Source organism: Branchiostoma floridae, chromosome 11, assembly GCF_000003815.2.
Source record: "Branchiostoma floridae strain S238N-H82 chromosome 11, Bfl_VNyyK, whole genome shotgun sequence".
Taxonomy (NCBI): domain Eukaryota; kingdom Metazoa; phylum Chordata; class Leptocardii; order Amphioxiformes; family Branchiostomatidae; genus Branchiostoma; species Branchiostoma floridae.
Window position 1 is genome coordinate 7,169,136 of NC_049989.1, and position 22,048 is coordinate 7,191,183.

The 22,048-nt window shown below is 42.0% G+C and overlaps 3 protein-coding genes across 5 annotated transcripts; 1 reads left to right on the plus strand and 2 right to left on the minus strand.

The window, feature by feature from the left end:
- Window positions 1-389: 389 nt before the first annotated feature.
- Window positions 390-10,851, plus strand: LOC118425905 (collagen alpha-1(XXVI) chain-like). The gene is made up of 7 exons (XM_035835057.1): window positions 390-999; window positions 7,969-8,091; window positions 8,375-8,478; window positions 8,934-8,995; window positions 9,220-9,484; window positions 9,670-9,816; window positions 9,952-10,851. The coding sequence occupies exons 1-7, from the start codon at window positions 869-871 to the stop codon at window positions 10,227-10,229; spliced, it is 1,110 nt and encodes a 369-aa protein (XP_035690950.1). The 5' UTR covers window positions 390-868; the 3' UTR covers window positions 10,230-10,851.
- A 167-nt stretch (window positions 10,852-11,018) lies between these two features.
- Window positions 11,019-18,990, minus strand: LOC118425906 (multiple coagulation factor deficiency protein 2 homolog). Of its 3 annotated transcripts, XM_035835059.1 has the most exons (7): window positions 18,815-18,990; window positions 17,990-18,073; window positions 17,559-17,677; window positions 16,395-17,229; window positions 15,689-15,772; window positions 14,485-14,660; window positions 13,606-14,014 (listed from the first exon to the last, which is right to left on the minus strand). In XM_035835059.1, the coding sequence occupies exons 1-4, from the start codon at window positions 18,952-18,954 to the stop codon at window positions 17,093-17,095; spliced, it is 480 nt and encodes a 159-aa protein (XP_035690952.1). In that variant the 5' UTR covers window positions 18,955-18,990; the 3' UTR covers window positions 13,606-14,014; window positions 14,485-14,660; window positions 15,689-15,772; window positions 16,395-17,092. The 3 variants fall into 3 exon arrangements, with proteins under 3 accessions (XP_035690953.1, XP_035690952.1, XP_035690951.1); XM_035835060.1 differs by lacking the exons at window positions 13,606-14,014; window positions 14,485-14,660; window positions 17,559-17,677; window positions 17,990-18,073; window positions 18,815-18,990 and adding exons at window positions 11,019-11,382; window positions 11,790-11,962 and having other exon boundaries at window positions 16,395-17,048; XM_035835058.1 differs by lacking the exons at window positions 17,559-17,677; window positions 17,990-18,073; window positions 18,815-18,990 and having other exon boundaries at window positions 16,395-17,036.
- Window positions 18,991-19,104: 114 nt separating this feature from the next.
- Window positions 19,105-21,405, minus strand: LOC118425908 (multiple coagulation factor deficiency protein 2 homolog). Its single transcript, XM_035835061.1, has 4 exons — window positions 21,207-21,405; window positions 20,771-20,854; window positions 20,327-20,445; window positions 19,105-19,969 (listed from the first exon to the last, which is right to left on the minus strand). Exons 1-4 carry the CDS (start codon window positions 21,335-21,337, stop codon window positions 19,809-19,811), a joined length of 495 nt encoding a protein of 164 aa, XP_035690954.1. The 5' UTR covers window positions 21,338-21,405; the 3' UTR covers window positions 19,105-19,808.
- Window positions 21,406-22,048: the final 643 nt, after the last annotated feature.

Here is a 22,048-nt window from a genome sequence, read left to right on the forward strand (position 1 = left end):
GGGGTTCAACTCTTCCTCTATGTTAACATCACGCTCTCTCCCGGGCCAGGAATCGTTAGTCTGGAAGTCTACGATATACAGATTCGGCATTACGGGAGATGTCTCATAATTTTGATGACGTCATTCGTGCACCGGAAGTGACGATGCTGTCAGGTTCAAGACTCAAAGATTTTCGATGTCAGAATTATTGATGAAAAGAATACAAATGTTCGCATAACTTATAATGGTTTACTCTCACTATGTAAAGAAACTGAATAGATAAAGATTAGATAGAAAATAGATGTTCAAAACTTGTCTACAAAGTAACAGACATTTCATTTGTATGACGATTTACCACGGTACATAATTGTGTAAACATTACGTACAATGTTATAAAAGCTTCCGTAACTCCTGCTGCAAAAATCTTTGCTCTCGTGGTACCCTCAACGCTCAACTGTATCGAAGTCGCCCAGTCCTGCCATAGGAGACTTTCAACAGTACAGTCTGTGGGAGATGAAGCTAGCCCAGGCCTACCAGACGACACAAGGGCTTGTTCAGGACTGTACTTCCAAATCACGGTCGACGTCTGAGTCGACGTTTTGCAACGACCTGACGACGTTTGCTGGTGCTTGTAGCGGAAGGCGTTTTTAGGCGAAACACCGGTGATTTTCCTAGAACATCGGCGGGCGAGACTTAAAGAAGTGTACGAGAGATTTTTGGACTTTCATTCATACATGACTGAGTCTGTACCCCGCATACTGAGTGTACAGCACTTATACCAGCTGGTTCTCAGGGCGTGTTGTTTGGGGCGTTGACAACTACAAAGGAGTCTGGGTTTGTGAGAAAGGGACAAATCGCCTGTAGTGGACCTTATCGCAAAAGGACAACAATGAGAACGGAGATGATACTCATAAGAACCACATTGTCGCTGCTGGTGACTCTGGTTGTGTTGAACGTATCGTGTGTGGGGTCTACCAAGGCGCAGCGTAAGTCCACCAACGGGTACCAGGGAGGGACCAGGTAAGATTTCATGTGAATGTGATATAACGTTACATGCAGTTTTTACCAAGCAAATGTAACGAAGTGTGTTCAGGCGGAACATTGTTGTGAGTGTCAATGATGGTGATGTTCAGGTGCAGATATGAATGCGTGATATCAGCATGTCTAATTGTCTCCTGAATCACTCCTTGTAATAACGTGGGCCCATGAGTGTTGCCCAGGTCACGTACCCTTTGTAGAGTCGAACACACACGACCGTAATTTTTCTGCACTCAATCTGTCTCGAAAGTGTTTGCACGTGTCCAAGGCTTTGTGTATCATCAGATGCAACAATCGGTCCTTTGTGTACGCCCATGAAAACCTTAGCTGTGTCCTTTAAGAATCAGTTGGCTGGTTGAATATTATGTACTGGTTGCTACCCCCTGTTCCTATGATTTTTAACTGTAAGACATGGTGCCTCTGTCGGATAATATGAGGATGATTGCTAAAGATACCGAAGACAAGGTTGTGAACCTGACTTTGAAAATGTCTACACGTTAGGTACGAAGCACACTGCACTGCATTATTATTGCTCTCACGCCCATCCCGTCACTACTAAAATATTACATGGGTGTCGGGGATAGCACACAGCGTACCGCACCTCGGCACGGCAGGAATTCTCACAGACTTGACTCTGGCCCGTGGATGGCATGTTAGGATGTGTGTATGGCGACATGGCGACTACTCCTGTACTTTTCAGACACAGCCTCAAAAGTAACCATACAACACGTAGAGCCGTTTCCAGAAACATCACGTTTTTAGGTGCAGCTCTGTAAATACCTGACATGATCAGGTGGTCCTGTGGAATATTGAACAGTGATGTTTCGACTTTATCCCCACAGGACGACAACGCAGGAAAATTGCAAGATTGTTACGGGAATTATTTAAACATTCCCTTGTGTTAACATTGTCCTTGATTCGTTTGTGGCGACAGAAGACCATCTCACCACGCCACTTGTACACATAACTCCCTATGTAATCCTATTTTATCTGGCATGGGGACTTCAGATGAATTATGTCCACTATAACTACCAATAAACTACCTAATGAGACCAATTGCAAGCCCGCCTCTAGACACTACACAAACAGAAGGTGCTAGCCCGTCCCCTGTTTAACCTGAAGGTAATGCCTTGAACCATGACATGTTAATCTAACACAGTTGTTCCACAACCCTGACTTCCACAAACGTTATCTAATACATCTTAGATGTCAACATCTTAGTGATATCCATTGCATATACATGACCTTCCGTGAGACAGACATCCTTGTCTGAGCCGTGAAGCCGACAGATTTTGATATGGTGTTTACTTTGGAGCCTTTAAACCAACGTGCAAGTGTAATTATGACATCTGAAATCTTATACGATGCTGTTTATTAAGAAGATCACTATTATAAGTGACATGGCTTTAGGTTAAAATGTCATGCCCATAGTACCCAATAGACACTGTGAGAATTCTGGCTACTTTCCGGTTTGGATTAGTACATAGACAGAAGGCCAGGTATAAGGTAAAACGAACTCCTCCTGGACATGTGTTTTCTGTTATACGTGCTTGTGCTATCTTTGTAATACCTGTGAGAACAAATTATGGCCACGGCCAGTTCTAGAGAGCTAAGTATGTCTTGTCCGCTCTTGCATCACTTGTCTGGAGGTGCCTTGGCAGCGATTATTTCTGATTAACAGTCTTGTCGCCATAGTCGTGTATGGATGGAGAAAGTCACGGCTTGTAACATTGATAAATAGTCAGAATCTGTTAGATGATAGATAAAGTCAGAAACAGTCATCTGCGATCACCTGTATACGCTGAGCTGCAGGTGTAAGTTATTTTCCTCACACCCTGTAAATCTAACCCTTGTAGCATGTCTATTTAAAATCCATTATGTAAGCTTTTAATCATGCTGAAGTCAGACAGGTGGCACTGACAGTTCAAGGTGAACAGGAAGATGGCGACTTTGCTGCGGGCAGTCCTCTTTGGACTTGTTGAGTTTGAACAAATGTGGTGTGCTTATATTTATAATACTTTACATTGATTCAATCGGTTCAGAATGTCATCAGTTAATAGATTAAAGTGCATCAGAAAACGTGCTAAAAGTTGAGGTCGCGTAGTAACTTGTTAATTACCTTCGCCAAGAAGGTAAGAAGAGTTTGTTTTTGGCATCGTTTGCATGTGTGTTTGCGTGTACATGTATGTGTGTAGATGACCAACATAACTCTAGAATGCCTGGATGGATTGTGTTGATATCTAGTATTAGGGCAGGTCTTGTTTTGAATGATGCAAACATGTTATCGACTTGAATAAGCCAAGATCTGTGCAAAAATAAGACTTTTCAGTGTACCAATCACAGCTTAACCCTATCCAGGCTTAAGTAAGGTATGCAGCATCACATCTTAAACGTTTTGCTGAGGAGGAAAAGAAGCTTATGGCGTCTGGTGTGTGGTTTTACCCGGCGGCTAGGCGGAAAGGAATCTTGGGAAAGGGGAAGTCTTATATTTTGTTTACAACTGATGATAACCAGTTGAAAGACGTGCTGTATTCGTAAGGCATGTTGCCTGTCTGTAGGGGAAGGTACTTAGGTGGTGAGGGATATATCATGATCACAACAGTAGGGTGAATACCTGCTGGCCAAGTTGTTTCAGATGATAGGTCTGTGCAATACTGAAGGGTATTGTCAAGTGTTTGAATTTTGATTAACTGTACATTTTACAGGCCAAGGTTTCTAAAGATCAACAGATTAGGAAATATCTAGGCCAAAGGACGAACTGTGCACTGCTAGCAGTGGTGGTCCAAATGATGTATGGTGGTTTACAAATTTGTAGTCGGCTGTGGCTTTGCGAGCTCAGCTTGCTAAACGCTAATTAGAAAGTAGTGGCGCTTTGCACGCCAATTTTTCGGTCTGCTTGAAACAAGGCTGGACAAAGTAATCGAAACGCTCTCCAGGCTTAGCTACGCTTGTTATCGGTGGTGCGAGGATAATTTGGGGCAAGGCTGTGTCAAAACGTTTATGTTGGAAACTTCTTTTTTCTATAGTGGTAAAAAAAGAACAAAGCTTTCTGGAATAGTCTACACTAACAGAGTAACTATACCGGTGTCTTGAAAATGGTCGTTAGTGTGTGTCTTAAAAGCATTCCACAGTGTGTTTAAGGGACCTCGGAATGCATAGGAATGCATATGTCTATACATAAATATTTCTGTATTTATACATTCATGGAAATGTGATCCAATATTTAAGCAATCCAGACCTCACAGACTGGTTTGATAGAAATGTTCATTAGAACTTGTTTGACAAGACTGCAGCTGGGCAAGTCGGCCATTTTGTTGGTCTAGATGTAATTTTTTATGTGTCGGTCGACGTTGTAGTGGTATAGCGGTTGCGAAGCCTGTACCGAAGTAGCGAAGGCTGTACCGACGTGTCCTAGGCTTCGCAATCGGTCTATTGTGTGCATTACAACGTTGCACTTCAGATTAAACAAATGTTGGAAAAGCCACTTGCTGAACACTTAAGTTCAAGGGTGTCTGGCAGTCGTCCCAGAGTCACGCTTCAGGACTGACAGAGACTGATAACGAGATCACCGCCCGCGCGCCTTGCAGTTATTACTACATCCCCAGCCGACAGACAACCTCAACAGGTCAACAAGCTGGCGAGGTCGCAACGTTATCTCACATCTTGTACCGGTCTCGGCTTATCTCGTGATTGAAAGACTGTAAGTTCTCATTCATCCGCCGGCTCCAACGTGTGTGGTGACGCGGTGAGAGGTAGCAGCAGACAGCACATGTCAGGTGCACGGACGAACCGCGATTGCGTGCGGATCCGGCAAGTCGACAAGCTGGTCGGTTTTGTTATAGGGTTCTACCCGACTCCTCGGATACCCCTCGTTTGTTTCACGACATCGTCTTGAATACCGTGTCAGTCTATTCCTGATGACCTGATCACATGCAGTTGTCATGCGTTACACAGTCGCCGCCTGCTTTCATTCATGACTTCTGTTTATGTATAATCAACAAGAACAATCTCTTCAGATGAATTTGAATCCTCAATATTTGACAATAAAAATCAGGTGGTATCAAGTTCAGTTTACAAACATGTCAATTGTTACTTTGACTAAATTATTTTGTCTTAAAGCTGGCTGCGATCAGTTCAAAGCCCACCATGAACTAGTATACAAATTGTATTGACGCTATCGTTATTACGATTCTGTTGCTAAGAGAGCGGCACAATGGTTCTAAAGTAACCAGTCACTGCTGTCGCACGCTGATTACCTTCTGAGTAAACGTTCTCCAACTGCGAGGCAAAAAGCAGGCTCTTTGACACGCTACAACAAGCGGTTCTGTGAGAAACTCGATCAGGGTCAAGACGCCAGAATAGAGCTTCTTTAACTGCAGGCCACCCAGGGGAAAGTGAAGTTCGCTGAGTGACACCGGGAGCACGGCCTTTCTGGAGACCCTCACAGTAAACACAACTGTCGGGAGAGATGCCGAGGCCTCCCGGGCCGGTCGTCTTGCTCGGCCCGGCTGTCTTCTGTCCGTCCGTCATGATCGCCATCTCATCACCTTGACACCGGTAAATAAATGCTGGCTAAATAAAGTCTGCTTTTAGATGTCTGATTTAAGTAGCTCAGAACAACACGGTTGCTTCTAGACAATCCCACCATCTACCGTACCGGCAAACTGCAAATGAATTATGTTTCTTGAGCTAAACGTGCAAAAACAGCCCTGAAAACGTCATTGAATTCTAAACCCATACGGGTTTGTGTCAGTAAAAACCAGAGATATAGCTTGACTACTGACTTAGCTTGACACGCTAGAGTTTGTAGTCACGTGACACAATGCCTCCACGATCGTAAATATCCCAGGCTCCAACTGCCAGAACCCGGATGTTCGTCTATCGCCATGACGCAACTATTGGGACTATGGGATCCTAGGAATGTCAGGATTTATTGTAGGGGGTGACACTACATTCAATTACACATCCAGAGCGTGTTAGGGCGACACTGACCTTGTATCTCTTGTGCTCTTCGCGTTGCACCTGGTTTCGAATGGAAGCTAGTGATTAATGGCGTCTGTGATCTTGGGTAGCAGAGTACGGGTGGTGTCTGGGGCCTTGGTTGGTCTTGGATCATTCTTACAAACTCTTTATCATGGCTTTATTAATCCAAGGAGGTTATAACCTCCTTGATCAATCAAAATAAAATGTCGCATTAATCCAGAGTTACTTTAAGACCTGCTTATAAGACTCGGATGCCCAGGAGTGTTTTAATGTTTCCTCGTGCAAACTCCCTTTAATAGCAAAGAAATCTTTTTGTTTTCGAAATTTCACAGGGGCGCAGGCTCACATTGATATTGGCGGATGCACAAATCACAGATCCTCTTGAAATGAAAGATAGTATACAGCAGAAGCCACATATATTCTGAATGATATAGTTCAAGTCCCAGGCGAGAAGACAATGGATGTTACATCCCAGACAGCTCTTAATGAGTGGTGTTTATATGTTGATCCAACAAGACCCATATATACACCACTACCTCATATATTACACTCCTGTCTGCGCCGTTATCTCCCAGTCCCTGTCTCTGTCACGGCCGCCATGCTCCCTGCAGAGATAAGTGCTTGTTTTCACACAAGATAAATAGGTGGCTGACCCAGCATAAATGTTTGGCGCGACTGAAGGGTTTCTACTTCTTCCAATCTACACACTGGAGAGTATATTAGGGCTGCAGTGCGTTGTTAGGAATGGCAACAACTAAAGCAATATTAGCGACAATAATAAACGACAAGAAAACATATACGACGATATGAATTAGCATTGCGATTGGTTTTGACTTTTCTGTGTGTGCAGCATAACTCAAGAAGCTGTGGGTGGATCTGTGTGATATTTGTTATGTAGATAGACGGTGGCAAATGAAGGACCATTTTGATTGAGGGCCCCTGACGCCTTCTCAAAGTACTGCAGCATAGCATTTAGTTTGTGTATCAACAATATAAGATTATATAACACAAGCTACCGACGATGTGTGACGCGAGTCGCATAACTTACGCCTTGAGCTCTTGTCCGCTGAAAACAGAAAAGGTAAATCACCCAAAGTCCTTTTTTTAGAAATAGCATGTCTGCACAGTTTGTACCGAACTTAGAGGAAATATGTTCCTGCTTACCCTTTCAATTGACACTTACTAATATGTGATGAGGCACATATGAGAGGGTTATGCGTTGTAATTATATACAGAACACAGGCGGACTGTTGAAAGACACATAACTCTTTTAACAGGCCATGTTTCAGCAGCCAAATGTTTGATCTCAGAGTTTACATAACCCAAGTTTAAAAGCCTGGCTAGTCCCCAAACTTAGCAGATGTAAGTTGTGAGGAGACCGCATGAAGTGTTATTTCTGTGTAAGTTATCCTTTGTTAACATTGACCGTAGACTGTCTGGCAATTTGAAGTAGAAAACATCCGGCTGACGAGTCCAACCCTGTTTAATGTTTAAGTAACAGCCCGATTAATCTAAGTGGGTTTTAAATCTACTTTCACTTGTTTGCTTTTCTACTGTGTGAGGCTCGGTTTTTAATGGTTCAGTGTGATTAACTATAATGGATTTGTTGATTTATGAACGTTGATTCAAATGTGGCTATTTTTTATTTTACAAAGACGTAGTAGATTCATAACATGATAGCGGTTGTATGATATATATAATGAAGAAAATACATGTACTGACTATAATGTGTAACAGTACCAGTTATGCATTGTGACAAATTCTTTTTAGGTGCTTCTTCTTCCTTAGGGTGCCCAACCTGAAACTAACAGCCTATTTAGCAGCCCATTCTGCAGCCGATTCAAGCAGCACGGGAGTTTAGCTCCTGGTATCACGATAGACTCTGAATAACCGCAAAAGGCCATAGTTTTCAAAAGCTCTTGCTTTTATCGTGATAACGTTGAATTTTTCCTTATTTTTCGTTCTCAGTAACTGGTGCGCCTACACAGTGTCCAAGCAGGTGTCCTGTAAGGTTAAGAATGGCTCGGCGGTCTACAAACAAGCCTACTACATGCCGGGGTGCTCCGTCTGGAAACCTGGCAACTGTTACAGGTAGGCAGGGGAGTATCTCATGTGGGGCATGTGGCATGGGCAAAGTCAAGACGTCACTGTGAGCCCTCTCACGGTTAGAGATCTGATCGCATGTGCAGCGACAGGTATTCTAGGTGATATGTCAAAGGTAAATGCCCAGAAAAAGAATGCAGTTCTTGACTCGACCATATGTACCATTGTTTCAACGTCCAGACGTCGCCAAATGATGATGATGATGATGATTATATAGAGGTGGTCACTAGCACAGATTTGACTATGTAATCGTGTTCACTATCTCTGCCAGGTACCGGCGGACAGTGCGTCCCACCTACCGAGTGGCGTACAAGACCGTCACGGCCATGGAGTGGAGGTGCTGCCCCGGCTTCCAGGGAGCAACCTGTCAGGACAGTACGTAAACTAGAGTAGTCTCGTTGTAGTCTCCACCAGATTGATTACGTTTGCTTATAAGGACAATAATTTGACAGGTGAGTTTTGCTACCAAAGGAGTTGGCCGGCCGCTCAGCCAACTTTCCGGAGGGGAAACATTTTAACCTTAGCATGGACTGACTATCCTGATTCTTTTGCGGAATTCTACGATCACCGTACCCCAGTAAGAAATTCTGGTGGGGTTAGTCTCATTAGTTCATTGCCCGGCTTTAATATTTTCCCACTATGTGCCAGAGGTAACAACGATTAGTCAGAGTACAATGATATTGTACGCGACAAGGAAACTCCAAGATGAGATCTATCGGGTTGATGAAGAGACAAACTGCGTCTCGAAAGATTCCCAAGCCACGAACTGTAGTTGTGTGTATTTTGTTCAAAATTTTGTCATTTGAAGGCAATTCATTGTATTTCCACAGCTTGCTTCAACTGCACTCGTCTGACAGCTCTAGAGAAGCGGATGAGTGCTCTGGAGAACACAGTAAGTCTTAGCATTTCACTCACTTTCTCTTTGCGATAACTGTAGAATATGTTTTATTTTCATGTGTTTGAACTTTGATCATGACTTAATTCTCCAACCTCAGTTAGCTACCATTACAGGAAGCTAGTCTGCGATTTTGTGTGGTACAGAATAGACCAAACGCAACTATTGAAATTTTACAGTTTTGTGAATCTCCTAGTCCATATATAATATTCTTATTGCAGGGTCTACCGGTTAGTAGTGACACGAAAGATTTGCCAGTCGGCCCACCCCCTGTCACAAATGGCAAGAAAGCCGACTCGGAGGTGTTATCGACAGGACCTACAGGGCCCGTGGGTCCCCGCGGCCCTCCGGGTCACCCCGGGATCCCCGGGCGAGCGGGTCCCGAGGGCCCACGGGGAAGGCCCGGGGCACAAGGACCTACCGGGCCGCAAGGGCCTCCGGGACAACCTGGCTTACGGGGAGAAATAGGCTTACCTGGGGAACAGGGTGAGATAGCGAATTATATTAATTTGGTGAGTTGTTGTTGTAGGTACGTAGCAAAAGTTATGAAATAGATGACGAGGATTAGACAAGTTATGTAGGGGTCAACTGCGTCGACTCCCTTGTAATTTTCTTAAATAAACTTGCATATAACTGTTACATACAATTTACGTTCTGGATCTTTTTTGTAGGTGAACCAGGCATGCCTGGGGCGCCAGGGTTCAGCATGGAGGGTTTGCCAGAAGGTATGCCTGACATGTCGGCACTACTCCGCAAGGTGGATCTCCTAGCGAACAGAGTATCCCTATTGGAGGAACTGATGGCAGTGACGTCAGAAGGTATGAAAAGAAAGATTATGACATGACATGACTATAACGTAATTTTCCTGTACTTTACATGACTAAAAGAGCACACATTTGTTAATAATTATAACTTCTTACGAAAAATAATCATAAGCGCCTGTCGTTCCACAGCCGGTGGTTTTCTGCCCGGAGGAGGACCATCCTTACGCCCAGGACCAGGTACCTCACCTAAACCTGACGTCTCGTCCCCCGAATCGTCCCCAGGACCCGATCTCGTGCCCAGACCCGATCCTGACACGTCACCAACTCCTGCTGAGTTACCAGAACCTGACGTCATCAGTCCTGACGGCAGACCTGTCTCTACCATATACCCAGGGTACCCAGGGCCTGACTATGAAGGGTCAGCCGACCACAATCTACCATTCCTGTTCGAGAGCGAGACCGTATGACGTACCACTGTGTGAACGTTACATAACGGTTTTAACAGTTACGTCCCTGCGTAACACAGTTACATCTTTATTGTACACAAAACACTTTTAGAGTAGCGTCATGACATTTCTAGATACCACAATAGTAAAATGTGTATCACTTGTCAAAGATATAGATACAAGAACACTATATCTAAGACGATGAGGCGTGTCAGGTAGATAGAATTCTGTCCAAACGTACAACGTTAATGTGTTTTTTTTTTAAATCATAAGAAGGACGTAGTGCATTTAAACCTTCCTTAGAGCACTTGACGCATTCTATGTATCAAAGTTGATGAGATGTGTTATCTTAGATATCAGTACAAAGTCCAAAGCATTCCTCACACTTCTTGTCTTTCAACTGAGCATTTTGAAATATCAACAAGACTAAGATATCATCTAGGGCTACAATTAAGTGAAGTTGTCATTATCTTATTGGATATTAAACTTTTATTTGCAAATATATATATGCTACTATTGTAGTCTTGATCGCGAGTACATGCAGTGTGGGTTTATGTTACAATGTTCAGTTTATAATGTCACATACTTTAGCAGATTGTATGTCCAGTTTCCAACGACAAAATAAACAGCAGGCACTCTTGAAGTTTTGGTGGTTTTCCAGAAGTCTAAATATGGCAATGTTGCCATAATTCTGCAAAACAACCTGCTATTAATTACTTCTAAACTTCAGGAGATGACAGGTGATGATAAAATGTGAGAAACGTTTCATTCTAATCGTCCTCAGTGACTCTGTATACAGTATAATGTGTGCTTATACTGGGAGCTTTAGAATGCCAATTGTGTTTGATGTACTTTCTCTATATATGGCACGTTCTGGCATCGTACTCAAAAATTTATAAAAATCGAATGTCACTTTCCGAACCAAAAACACCCAGAAGTGTTTTCAAGTGTAGTATATATGCCTTGTTTCTTGGACGAAACGGGGCAGAAATAAATTCCCGGTCACCTTATTGTCACAGCAGTACTGATCGATTATTGTATTGTGGACTACTAGTTCTAGTACTGGACACAGTCTACGTTCCGGGTACCCTCCTCCTAGAGACGACATACTCGATGTAGCTGATCATCCCGTCGTTGTTTGTATCATCTTCAGACAGGATCTTGTCCACAAGACCTAATGATAAAATTCCAATAGTGTAAGCGACACTTGTCATCACTTATTAATGGTCCCATTCCTGTGAATCCTGTATATTTCTGTTTTACTTCTAGTGCCTTTTAACTTTCGTTAGAAATCGGGCAATGCTGATTTGAACTGCTAGGTGTCGTGGCAGTTTGAAGGATATGGTCACAGACATGAATAAGGTTGTATTCCCGCTCATCACAATTCATGACAGGGGTAGATTTTCTATCGATCCAATCAGTTCAGTTCAGTTCACCTTGATCTAGCCAGTACATTGCCCTGAGGATGCTAGAACAAGGACTATAGAAAAGTTGGCAGGTAGGTGATATTGGTTGTGTACAAATAACCCTTTTAATGCTCAAGTACTCAACAACATGATGAAAGTATTCACAGAGATGTACCTGTAAATACGGTCATCCTCTCCTGGTGCTCCTGGTTGGTCCGTTCCCGTTCCTGCTCGGCAGTCTCTCCCTCAGGAGCCGGGCGCCCGAAACTGTCGTAGTCGGAATTATGGGATACCGCCGCCATGATCTCTAACCCGTCCAGATGGTGGTCTTTGTCGCTATCGTGAGATCTGACGTATATATATGATAAAAGGGCAATAAAACTGAAATAGGGTTTCGGGGGTGTTGTCAAAAAGAACAATCACAAGCCTTACACAGGTGTGCTCGGATTACCTGGCTATCGAGAGACCTGATTTGACCTTAAGGGCAAAGGAATAATTGCAAACTTACAAACGCTGCAGAAATATCAATACCACGTGTATCGATATATTATTGACTATTAACTAGCTTTCACATTTGCACGAATATGTTAATATTAGGCAACTGTATGTAATTGGATACTTCCTAGCTGTTTTTGGCCAAGACAAGAGCATGCAAAAACATTCACAGACATTCTGTTCATTCTTACATGCGGTGTCGTACCTTACTGTAGAGTAGCTCTTATCACAAGATATGTTTTGTTATATTTTGAGTGTACTTCACTACGTATGAATGTGAGTCGTACAAAAATAATGAAGTTAAGTCATACTTGAAGAAATGGAACTCTCTCTCCGCTGGGGTCATGCTGTTGATATCCTCCTCAGACAGCTCCTTGACGTGTTCTTTTAAATGTCTGGGAAATATATATGAATGTAACGTCATAGATATATACTTGAAGTTGACCGTATGTATGTACATAGGGGAGATAGGAACAAATTGTCTGATTGCAGTATCTTTAGTAACCGCTAGAGTGCGTGGTTCCATTCTTTTAATCAGCAATGAAGTGTGTTTGGGTCATACGACTCATACCTTTGTGTTTAGTGACCCACGATATGCTATCTAAATTGATATAGGATCTAATTACCGAGGGTTCTCCGTTGCTTACGTTATCATATCTCTATGATGACCATGTGGTCATTTTCCCACACATGGAAAAGTACTTCATGTTTTGTTTACCCTGCAGTCGGCCCAGTTTATGTACAGTAGGAAAACAAAACACAGCGAATCAGCTGCTACCACGTAGAGCTTTGAACCATCAGTTAGCATTACTCACAACTGTTAGTTAATAGTATCCCTGAGTACTTATACCCTGAATTTTTTTATGTCCATGACTAGCAACAAACATTGTTCTTCGTTAAATTTTGATGCGCACTGAGAAGGCACATATATACGTACTGAACAAGCAGTTCAACACTTGCACGATGAAAGATGTGTGACATTTCCCATATGTTAGATAAACGTCGTTTCTATATCATACACCTTACCCCTTGTCCTGCAGCATTTGAGCGTCGCGAAATTTGTTGTCGCCGTACCCCTCGGGAGACAAGCAACGCGTCTGAGGGACCAGGAGCAGGACCATGGCCCCGACCACAGCCGGGAGAACAGCCGACGACATTGCCACACTACCCGCCATCCCTCTGTCCCGGTGTTAACTAGGAGTACGCCTACCGCTGGTTATCTTTGCAAAGCTCGTGTGAACGTTTGTCAATGTTTAACCCATAGTCTAATATCAACGACTGTAAACTTGCGTAAAAAGATGTCGGTCATTTTTATGAGTATCGTGTATGATGTATGCGTAATGTCCACGGACTGATATCGATACTGTTTTGTGCGTAAAAAGGCCCCATTAAATGATGAAATACGATGTAAAGTTTGACCATGTCAAGCAAAGCCTTATCCTACTAGTGAAGTGAGTACTTAAGATACCAACAAGCAATAAAACAACTTCATTGAATATGTTAGCGTATTTTTCTTTATTTCTGTATCTAAGACCGCTCTGTATCTAGAGTCAACGACCGTCCATCATATCTATTTCCATGACGTATCCACTATGCACAATAAATATAAGAAAACGTACTGTTTTCTATAGGTCTAAGTCTAACATCATTAGACAACGTCTTTTGAATAGTTTTCTAACTGGTTTGAAGTTACTAACAGCTTTTCTATTTGGTAACCGCTTTTTTCCAGCCTTTCAAAGATAAAACTCTCCTATTGGTTTAGCTGGTCATTCAGATCCTTTTGCCGCTGCTGTTGTGAGGCTTTTGCATCTTTTTCATGTCTGCGTCTTGAGATGACGTACTCGACGTAGCTCATCATGCCGTCATCGTCGGTGTCATCCTGCTCCAGGATCCTGTCCACCATGCCTTAAGACGAAGATAAAAACATTGTAAAATACTGTTTATCTTATTATTTGTGATTTACACGTAGCACCTTTGTGATATCATAAGCTTTTTGGATGTTATTTTTCATTAAGTTTTCTTTTTTCATAACTATGCTCAAATATATATTGAATACACGATGAAAAATCTTGTTACCCATGCATGGTACAGTGCGATAGGTCGTGACGTCACATGACAGGCCGTAAATGCTAAAAATGCATTGTATCTTCCTTGCTTCCTTTTGTCAAAGGTGTCAATCATTTAGATATTTTCCTTATACGTAACTAGACAGCGACATAGGAGCAGAAATGCACATTAGGGGAAATCCTTATATTATGGATCTGAAAATCTACTCTGCATATTATGGGGGGATACCCGCTTAGTCACGTTTGGGACCGAATCCTCCCTACTGCAGCGCCACCTAGCTTTTTTTCCAGTCATGACATAAGGCAGACCTGTTAGAAAGTTGAGTCTCTCCTGATGTTCTCGGTACCTCCTGGCTCGTGTCTGTTCGGGAGTCTCATGTTCGGGCACGGGTTGCTCGGCCGGCTGTCTGTGGGAGTGCTGGTGATCAATGGCCGCCAGGATCTCTAAACCGTCCAGCTTCAAGTTGTGATCAGTGTCGTGAGATCTTCACGAGAAGGAAGGGTTGAAAAGTCAGCGGATGATGAAAGGAAGGAAAATTTGGGAATAGAGAAACAACAAACGAAGGCAAAAGAAGGACTGGCCTTGAACGTATCGCTACAAGCTACAAAAAGTAATGCCATTGGTTTTATAACAGGCTCATTTTTCATCGAATGAATTGAAATTTGGCACAGAGGTAAAGGCATATATCCTCCTGAGATTGAAATATCTCAATTTATTGTTCAAATTTTTATGAGTGACTGAGTTGAGTTCAAAATGACCACGCCCTTGGTAGCCCGTCGGAAGAAATGAGAGGCTCAATTAACGTGTAATTGATAATGTCCCTGACTCCCTTGTAGCTATTGTAAGAAACTGAACCTGCTCATGTATCAAACTGCATTTCTCGTTAAACCACATGACTATTTTTATTCGTGAAATACAAGCAGTTTTTCAGTTTTCGTTTCTGGGGTGAAGTGAGGTATAAGAGCTGATTTTAGGGTCGGGGATCAGGGGTGGGCTGATAAAGGTTTCCGTAGCCAACTTTCTTGCTAACTGAGAGAGATCAAACTTAGCACACTTTTTGATCTTTAAACAGTTAAAAATTTATGGAAAAACAGTCTACAGAAACCTTTAATCAACAAATCACGTATTTGGCTATTATTCAAACTGCCTGTAATATAGCAACTCATTCCATTCTAGTAGCTGTGAAAGAGGAACCATTGGGAGTTTAGAAATGAAAATTAGCATGTAACCTAAAGAGACAATCACTATTATACAAATGAAATATCAGCTCCCTACGCTGTTTACAAATGGGTCAGATCTAGAGAAACTGATCTTCTTACAAGCTTCCAAGAGTGTGGTCACTGGAAATCTACTCAGTTGTTAATTAATATTTTGAAAACAAATTGAGATATTTCAATATCAAGGGGAAATATACCTTTACCTTTATGCCAAATTTCAACTCGTTCGATGGAAAAATTAGCCTGTTATAAAACCAATGGCATTACTTTCTGAAGCACCCTCGTACTAACGTACTTGAAGAAATGGAACTCCAGTTCCTCAGGTGACATCTGGTTGATCTGTTCCTGGGTCAGCTCCTGTACGTGTTCCTTCAGGTGACTGCATGAAAATAGAATTGCAAAAAAAGACCTGGTAACTCAACTGGTATGGAACATATGAAATAACTTTGTGTTACGTGTTTTGTTTGCATTTGATATCCAAACGCACAAGAGGGTGGTTGAGAGGCCCAGCTGCTCCAAGTCACACGCTGTTAGTAACAACCTATATGAGGCTCGAAACACCTTTGTTGAGAGGTACATTTTCAGAATAGTCAAGCCTAGCGCCTGTGAAACATGTCCTATAATCGCTGCCAGTTGTAACAAATGTTGGTCACCAACGTAATAATATGAAAGTGTCATTGTTTGAGGTCAAGCAAATGTTGGTTTGCTTATCTCCAATCAATATGTTTTAAAAGAACAAAGGTCAGGATAAAAGTACAAATGTTTCCGTTATGTGGCCTTGTATGTTAACGCTACGGACACCATATGTAAAATTGAATCTTCTTGGGAAGATGGTGGAAACTATTAGTGTATTCCTGTAGGGTAATTAGATCAATCAAAGCGTGACTAAGTTAGTGACTTTAAACCCAGAATAAGTCTTGTTGTGAATAAAAAGAATATCCATATGCTACCAGATTATGCCATATGGCTTGTATAAACACTGTTCGGCAAGAGAACTTTACCTTTTGTCCTGCACCATGGACGGATCCCGAAACCTGTTCTCATTATCAGTGCCGAACACGTTATGCACCAGAAGTAGAGTCACACAGACTGCAAGACAAGACCACAACCTCGCCATGACTGTACGGACTGAGTTACCGCCGCTTTTGTCCGTTCGCTATTGTATTTGCTTCGTGTGAGAGTGAATATAACTATTGCAGAAGTACACGTGTACTCAGAGTTAATCATTAGTTCTATACAACAAATACTATCACGTAATTGAGCTGTAGTACCTGGCATTAATGCTGTAAATTTAATTTTTCTTGGATTACATTTTAAGGGGCGTGCACGCCTCGCGTTACGTGGTCTTTGTTGTTTAAACAAGTTCTCAGAGTGAATTACATGTTGTGTGGTTCGCGAAGAACTTTAGATATCACAGACTACAAGTAATACACAGTACAAAGAGTGCGATTCGCAGTGTGACAGGTCAAAAAAATAAATAGTGAAAAGCAGACAAAGAAAGTTTGTTCGTTTGTGACAATTTCAATGTATAGAATATCAAAGTTCTGGTCTACCTCTTTATTCTTTGCAGACAGTCCTCATTAAAAAATGGTATGAATACCCGAGTTTTGGCTTAAACGTTATAACAATGTATTTAGTCTGGTCATGATCACATAAGACGACAATGACATGTTTACAACTCTTCATCCATATCCGCCATTTATGATGTTCCCGAGTTTTCTTGATTCCTCTTCACATTCTGCTCCCTGTGCTTGCGCGTTGAGATGACGTACTCGATGTAGCTCATCATCCCGTCGTTATCTGTATCATCTTCTTCTAGAATCTGGTCCACCAAACCTATCAGTATAAAGGAAAATGTTGATGCAAGAGCGTACTATAGATATGCTTTTAGATGTACATTGAGAATGTACGTCTTGTTGCACTTAGCCTTTTACTACATTGACTTTTGACATGATCAACTATTCTTCGTAATGCCAAGCGGCATGTTCTCTTCTCTAGGCTCAAACACAATGACCACCTAATGCATGGATTTTTGACATTGACCTTCTATTACAAATGTCTACTCTGGTTTCTTCCTTGACGTTTGTTATGGAAGAAGACATTCGTGTCCAAAAGTATCCAAAATACTACTACTAAGACATTAGCTGAAACATAACATATGTTACCTGTGTGGTACTCCAGCCGTTCATCGTCATCAGGAGGATAGTTATATTCAGACCTATGTTCGATGGCGGCCATGATCTCCAGACCGTCCAACTTCATGTTCTTGTCGCTGTCGTGGGACCTGGTGAGAGGACGATTCAGAGTAGGTAAAAACTTAAATACACTTGTAAGCTGTATGATTAAGTGTTAACTACTATGTATTTACTTCTGTAGGGATGATGGTTTCGTGTCCCAAAATTTTAAAGCTTAAAAAAATATTTATGGCTGCATATGTATTTGTCTTATCTTTTCTATGGCGTCTTTACAGGAAACGTAATTTACGTTTATCCAAGGAGGTTAAAAAAACCTCCTTGGTTTATCTCACCATCTCCAGCATATTTTTAATGAATGGTAAATGACTGAATGAACGAATTTGCTCAAGCCGCTGACTTACTTGAAGAAGTGCCACTCCAGTTCCTCAGGTGACATCTGGCTGATCTGTTCCTCTGTCAACTCTTGTACGTGCTCCTTCAGGTGACTGCAACAAAACATCAAGACAAATTGAGACGTCGGCCATTACCCATATGACCATATATACAATGTAGCCTTCGCGTTCTTCCGCTGTCCAAACAGAGTTTGAAGAGATAACAGAGTAACTGGCCCAGCCGCTGTTGTTCACACGCTACAACGGCCTCTTACACTAAACACCCATATATGCAAGTGGCGGAAAAAAAGCACTAATTAAGATATGTCAACCATAATTTGGGGTCATTTGTGCCACGCATGATTGTCGGTTATGAGGGCAGCAACTGGTATTGGTCCATATGTTGTAATCAGTCCCAATGGCGCAACAACATGTCATGCCAAAATATGTAGTCTGACGTAGGCTTACTTATTCTTTACAACATCTTATTTTAACCTTGCGATTACGGCATCCTAATAAGACAAATACATGTAAAATAGAATTGAATATAAAGGAATGTACGAGAATACATAACGTAATATCGTTTCCCCTAGTATGGAATAATGAACTGAGAGAGCAAAGAAGGGGCTCTCATGCATGCAATGAAAATTCAGAAATTGTGTTGAGCCAAGTAAGTCTGATCCAGCGTTCCTCACTCCTCTGTCTGAAATTCTAACCACCTGATGTTCCGAGAAAAAAAGCGTTTCTGTCCTTAGTCAGACCACGACTATGAAACCGCCAATTATAATCCTCTATTATGTCCCAGTACTGTCTGTCTATTCCATATGTTATACAGGTTAACACATATCTACCTACCCTTTATCCTGGACCATGGATGGATCCCGGAACCTGTTGGTGTCCCCCTCCGCTGTAGACACCGCTGTCGGTACCAGGAGGAGGTAAGTACCGAAGGCGGCTAACAGAGCGAACTGTAACCGGGGCTGAGGCATGGCCATAGTGAAGACTAGTACTATCCTATACGCACATGCTCGTGTAAGTGTCTGTTTGAGTATAGTATTTGCACTTGTGTTTAATCTTTAATGCATCACGATGACGTGCTCTACACGTGACAAGTTTATTAATTTTGATATCTTCAACAATATAACCAAGTTTATCAAGGAAAAGTTTTATTGCGTTTTGTAAGATAATACATAGTTTACTTCTTGATACCAAGTGGACATTGTATATTCAGCGGTTATACTAGTTCATCTTACCTTATGGTTAGGGTAGATACATGCATATGCTATATAAACCACTTCATTGAAAGTACACACACCTACATGTATAAGTATTATCATGGCATCGGTATGATAAGACTTCAAGGCAGGGTACGTAAATGTTGTATACAGATAAAAGGGAGTATAATTATTGTATTTCACACTAGGTGATCATCATCAAATGACAAATCCTTTGAAAAAGACCTTCGCTATCGCTATAACTAGCGCTATCGACATAGAGCACTTAACCGTGAAATTACGGTGTTATTTTCGCTCAGATGCTTAGCCCCCTTAACTCTTCCTTTTCAGCGTTCAAGGCGGGTCTTTAGGTCTTATACACAGTTTCTTCGAATTCCTTTCAAGTTGTACTTTATATAACGGTGAGCATGGGATGACCTGTCACACGTATGTTTACGAGCGTACATGTATAACGTTATATATCGCTATCCGGATCCCTCAATTATTTTACAAATAGGTGCCTTCAGATGTATGTCTGGTTATTAACGATTGTAAGCATTGGCTGCACGTTCCATGTATCCAATTTTATCAACTTCTTCTACTTTTTCTACATCTAATTAGTAGCACTGGTAAATTTAATTTCCCTGTTGTTCTTTTTGTTTCCTTTCCGCCTCTCTTTGTTTCCGTGCAGCTTCAGCCTCGACTTCGCGCCTTCTCCTGGCGATGACGTATTCAATCCAGCTGATCATGCCGTCATCATCGGAGTCATCGTCCGCTAGGATCTTGTCCACCATACCTGCGCAGTGGAAACAGCGAAAATTCTAGCGGAGACAGACCAGCATTTTCGTAGAGGGGGTATTGAAAAAATTGTATTGGGAGGATTAGACCATTGATTTACCCAAGAGATGTTACAAAAAAAAAGGTGGCAAAGGTCCAGAAAGTTCAATATGCTGACCGGGGAAAAATCAAACGAACAATATTTTAGTTAATATTTGCTTCAAAGTCAAACTGTACTGCATATTAGGTAGTTAAAGTCCTTCACACACCATATGTTGTTTATTGCGGCGCCCATCTCCGTTTCTATACCACTGAGCTACACAGCTGAGAAAGCTCTACATCAGTGGCTAGTCCCATATGACAGTTCTGTATGTACCTGTATAGTACTCCATCCTCTCGTCATAGTCAGGAGGGTAGTTATACTCGGATTGATGCTCGATGGCGGCCATGATCTCCAGACCGTCCAACTTCAGGTTCTTGTCACCGTCGTGAGATCTGTCGTTAACGACAAAAGCATAAGACTTTTTTTATGTGATTTTATCCAGCCACGCTTAGGCTTTGGTCCCATTTCCGATACGGGGCCCGGCCGGGATGTTTGCAGAAAAAAAAGTGTTCACCAAGGAATATACACGGTTGACTAATTCTCCTGACTAATTTTTCTACGTTCTGTGTGTTTTGTTGCCTTTCTTCATCATATTTTTGTTTCCTCAAGCTACCCGGCCGGGCCCTGGGTTGGGCCTATGGATGGCCTATAGATATGGTACATACTTGATGTCAGCGATATAATACAGTCTGTCATGTCTGAAAAGGATGTACTTACTTGAAGAAGTGGAACTCTACTTCTTCAGGTGACATCTGGTTGATCTGTTCTTCAGTCAGCTCTTGGACGTGTTCCTTTAGGTGACTACGGGAATATTAGGTTCTGGATTTAACTATACAGCTGGTGCTCTGACCGTACATATTACATGCTTTCCTTCGGAACAGCTGTGCCCGTTCACACTCTATGGGTTTACAGACCGCAAATCCGTTCGATTATAAATGAAATTTTAAAAATAACAGAAACCTTTACGTCAAAAACACAGCACAAGAATGATGAAGACCCGTACCAATCGAAATAGACATATTCACAGTATGATTCATTACTTTCTACACATTGTAACAATGAAGTAAAATAAAAGTTAAAGATCCTAATATAACGCTACCCATATTGTTCCATATGGTAATCTGAACATTAAGACGGAACCATAAAAACTCACTGCTTATCCTGTATCATTTCCGGATCCCGAAACTTGTTGCTTGGAGTATCTCCGGTGCCAGTACTTGATGCGTTCGGCACAAGAAACAGGAAGGCACCGAGGGCCGCCGTCAAACGACATAAAAACTCCATGATAGCAGCTTAATTTGTTCCGCTAGTACCTTACTATTACTAGCCGCATGTAAGCATTTATTAATCTTTAACCGGGCGCTGTGCGTCCGCACCCACGTGGTTTCAACACTCGATGATACTTTAAATTTGCTTACACAAGTAGATAAACAATCGACAGCATATAGTTATTGTAAGGTGTCCGATTCTGGGTGTCGTGGGAATATTAATGAAAACCATTAGGACAGCTCAGACAGAAAACCATTAGGACAGATGTAAAGGGTACTTATGATGAACAGTTCTAATGAATTGTCGCACTTTCAGGCCTGGCAAGTTAGCCTTACCATAGTAACTACTAAAACCGTGGGCCACTAGAAAGAGGTATAAAATGCCGTAACAACACGTGTAAAACACTCAGTCGAACAGCAGTATATAGTTTATATGTACATCTGCTTGGAGATTGTCGAAACGCTCATAACAAAACACTCCCAGTAGTTGTAGTAATTAGCAGGTTTAGTAAGGTGTGATTTTAGTTTATGAAAATAGTTAGAGTCAGACCATGGCAGAGAAACAAATGCCAAATAAGAACATGTCAGCAACTGTGTCCAGAAGCACCATTTACAGTATTGTGACATTGCCCGACAGCCTTCGCAACTCTACATGGCGACCAGTATGCCACATTCTGTGTGGACTAATAAGAACAGGAAGGGCGTTGCCCATATGTACAATGACACT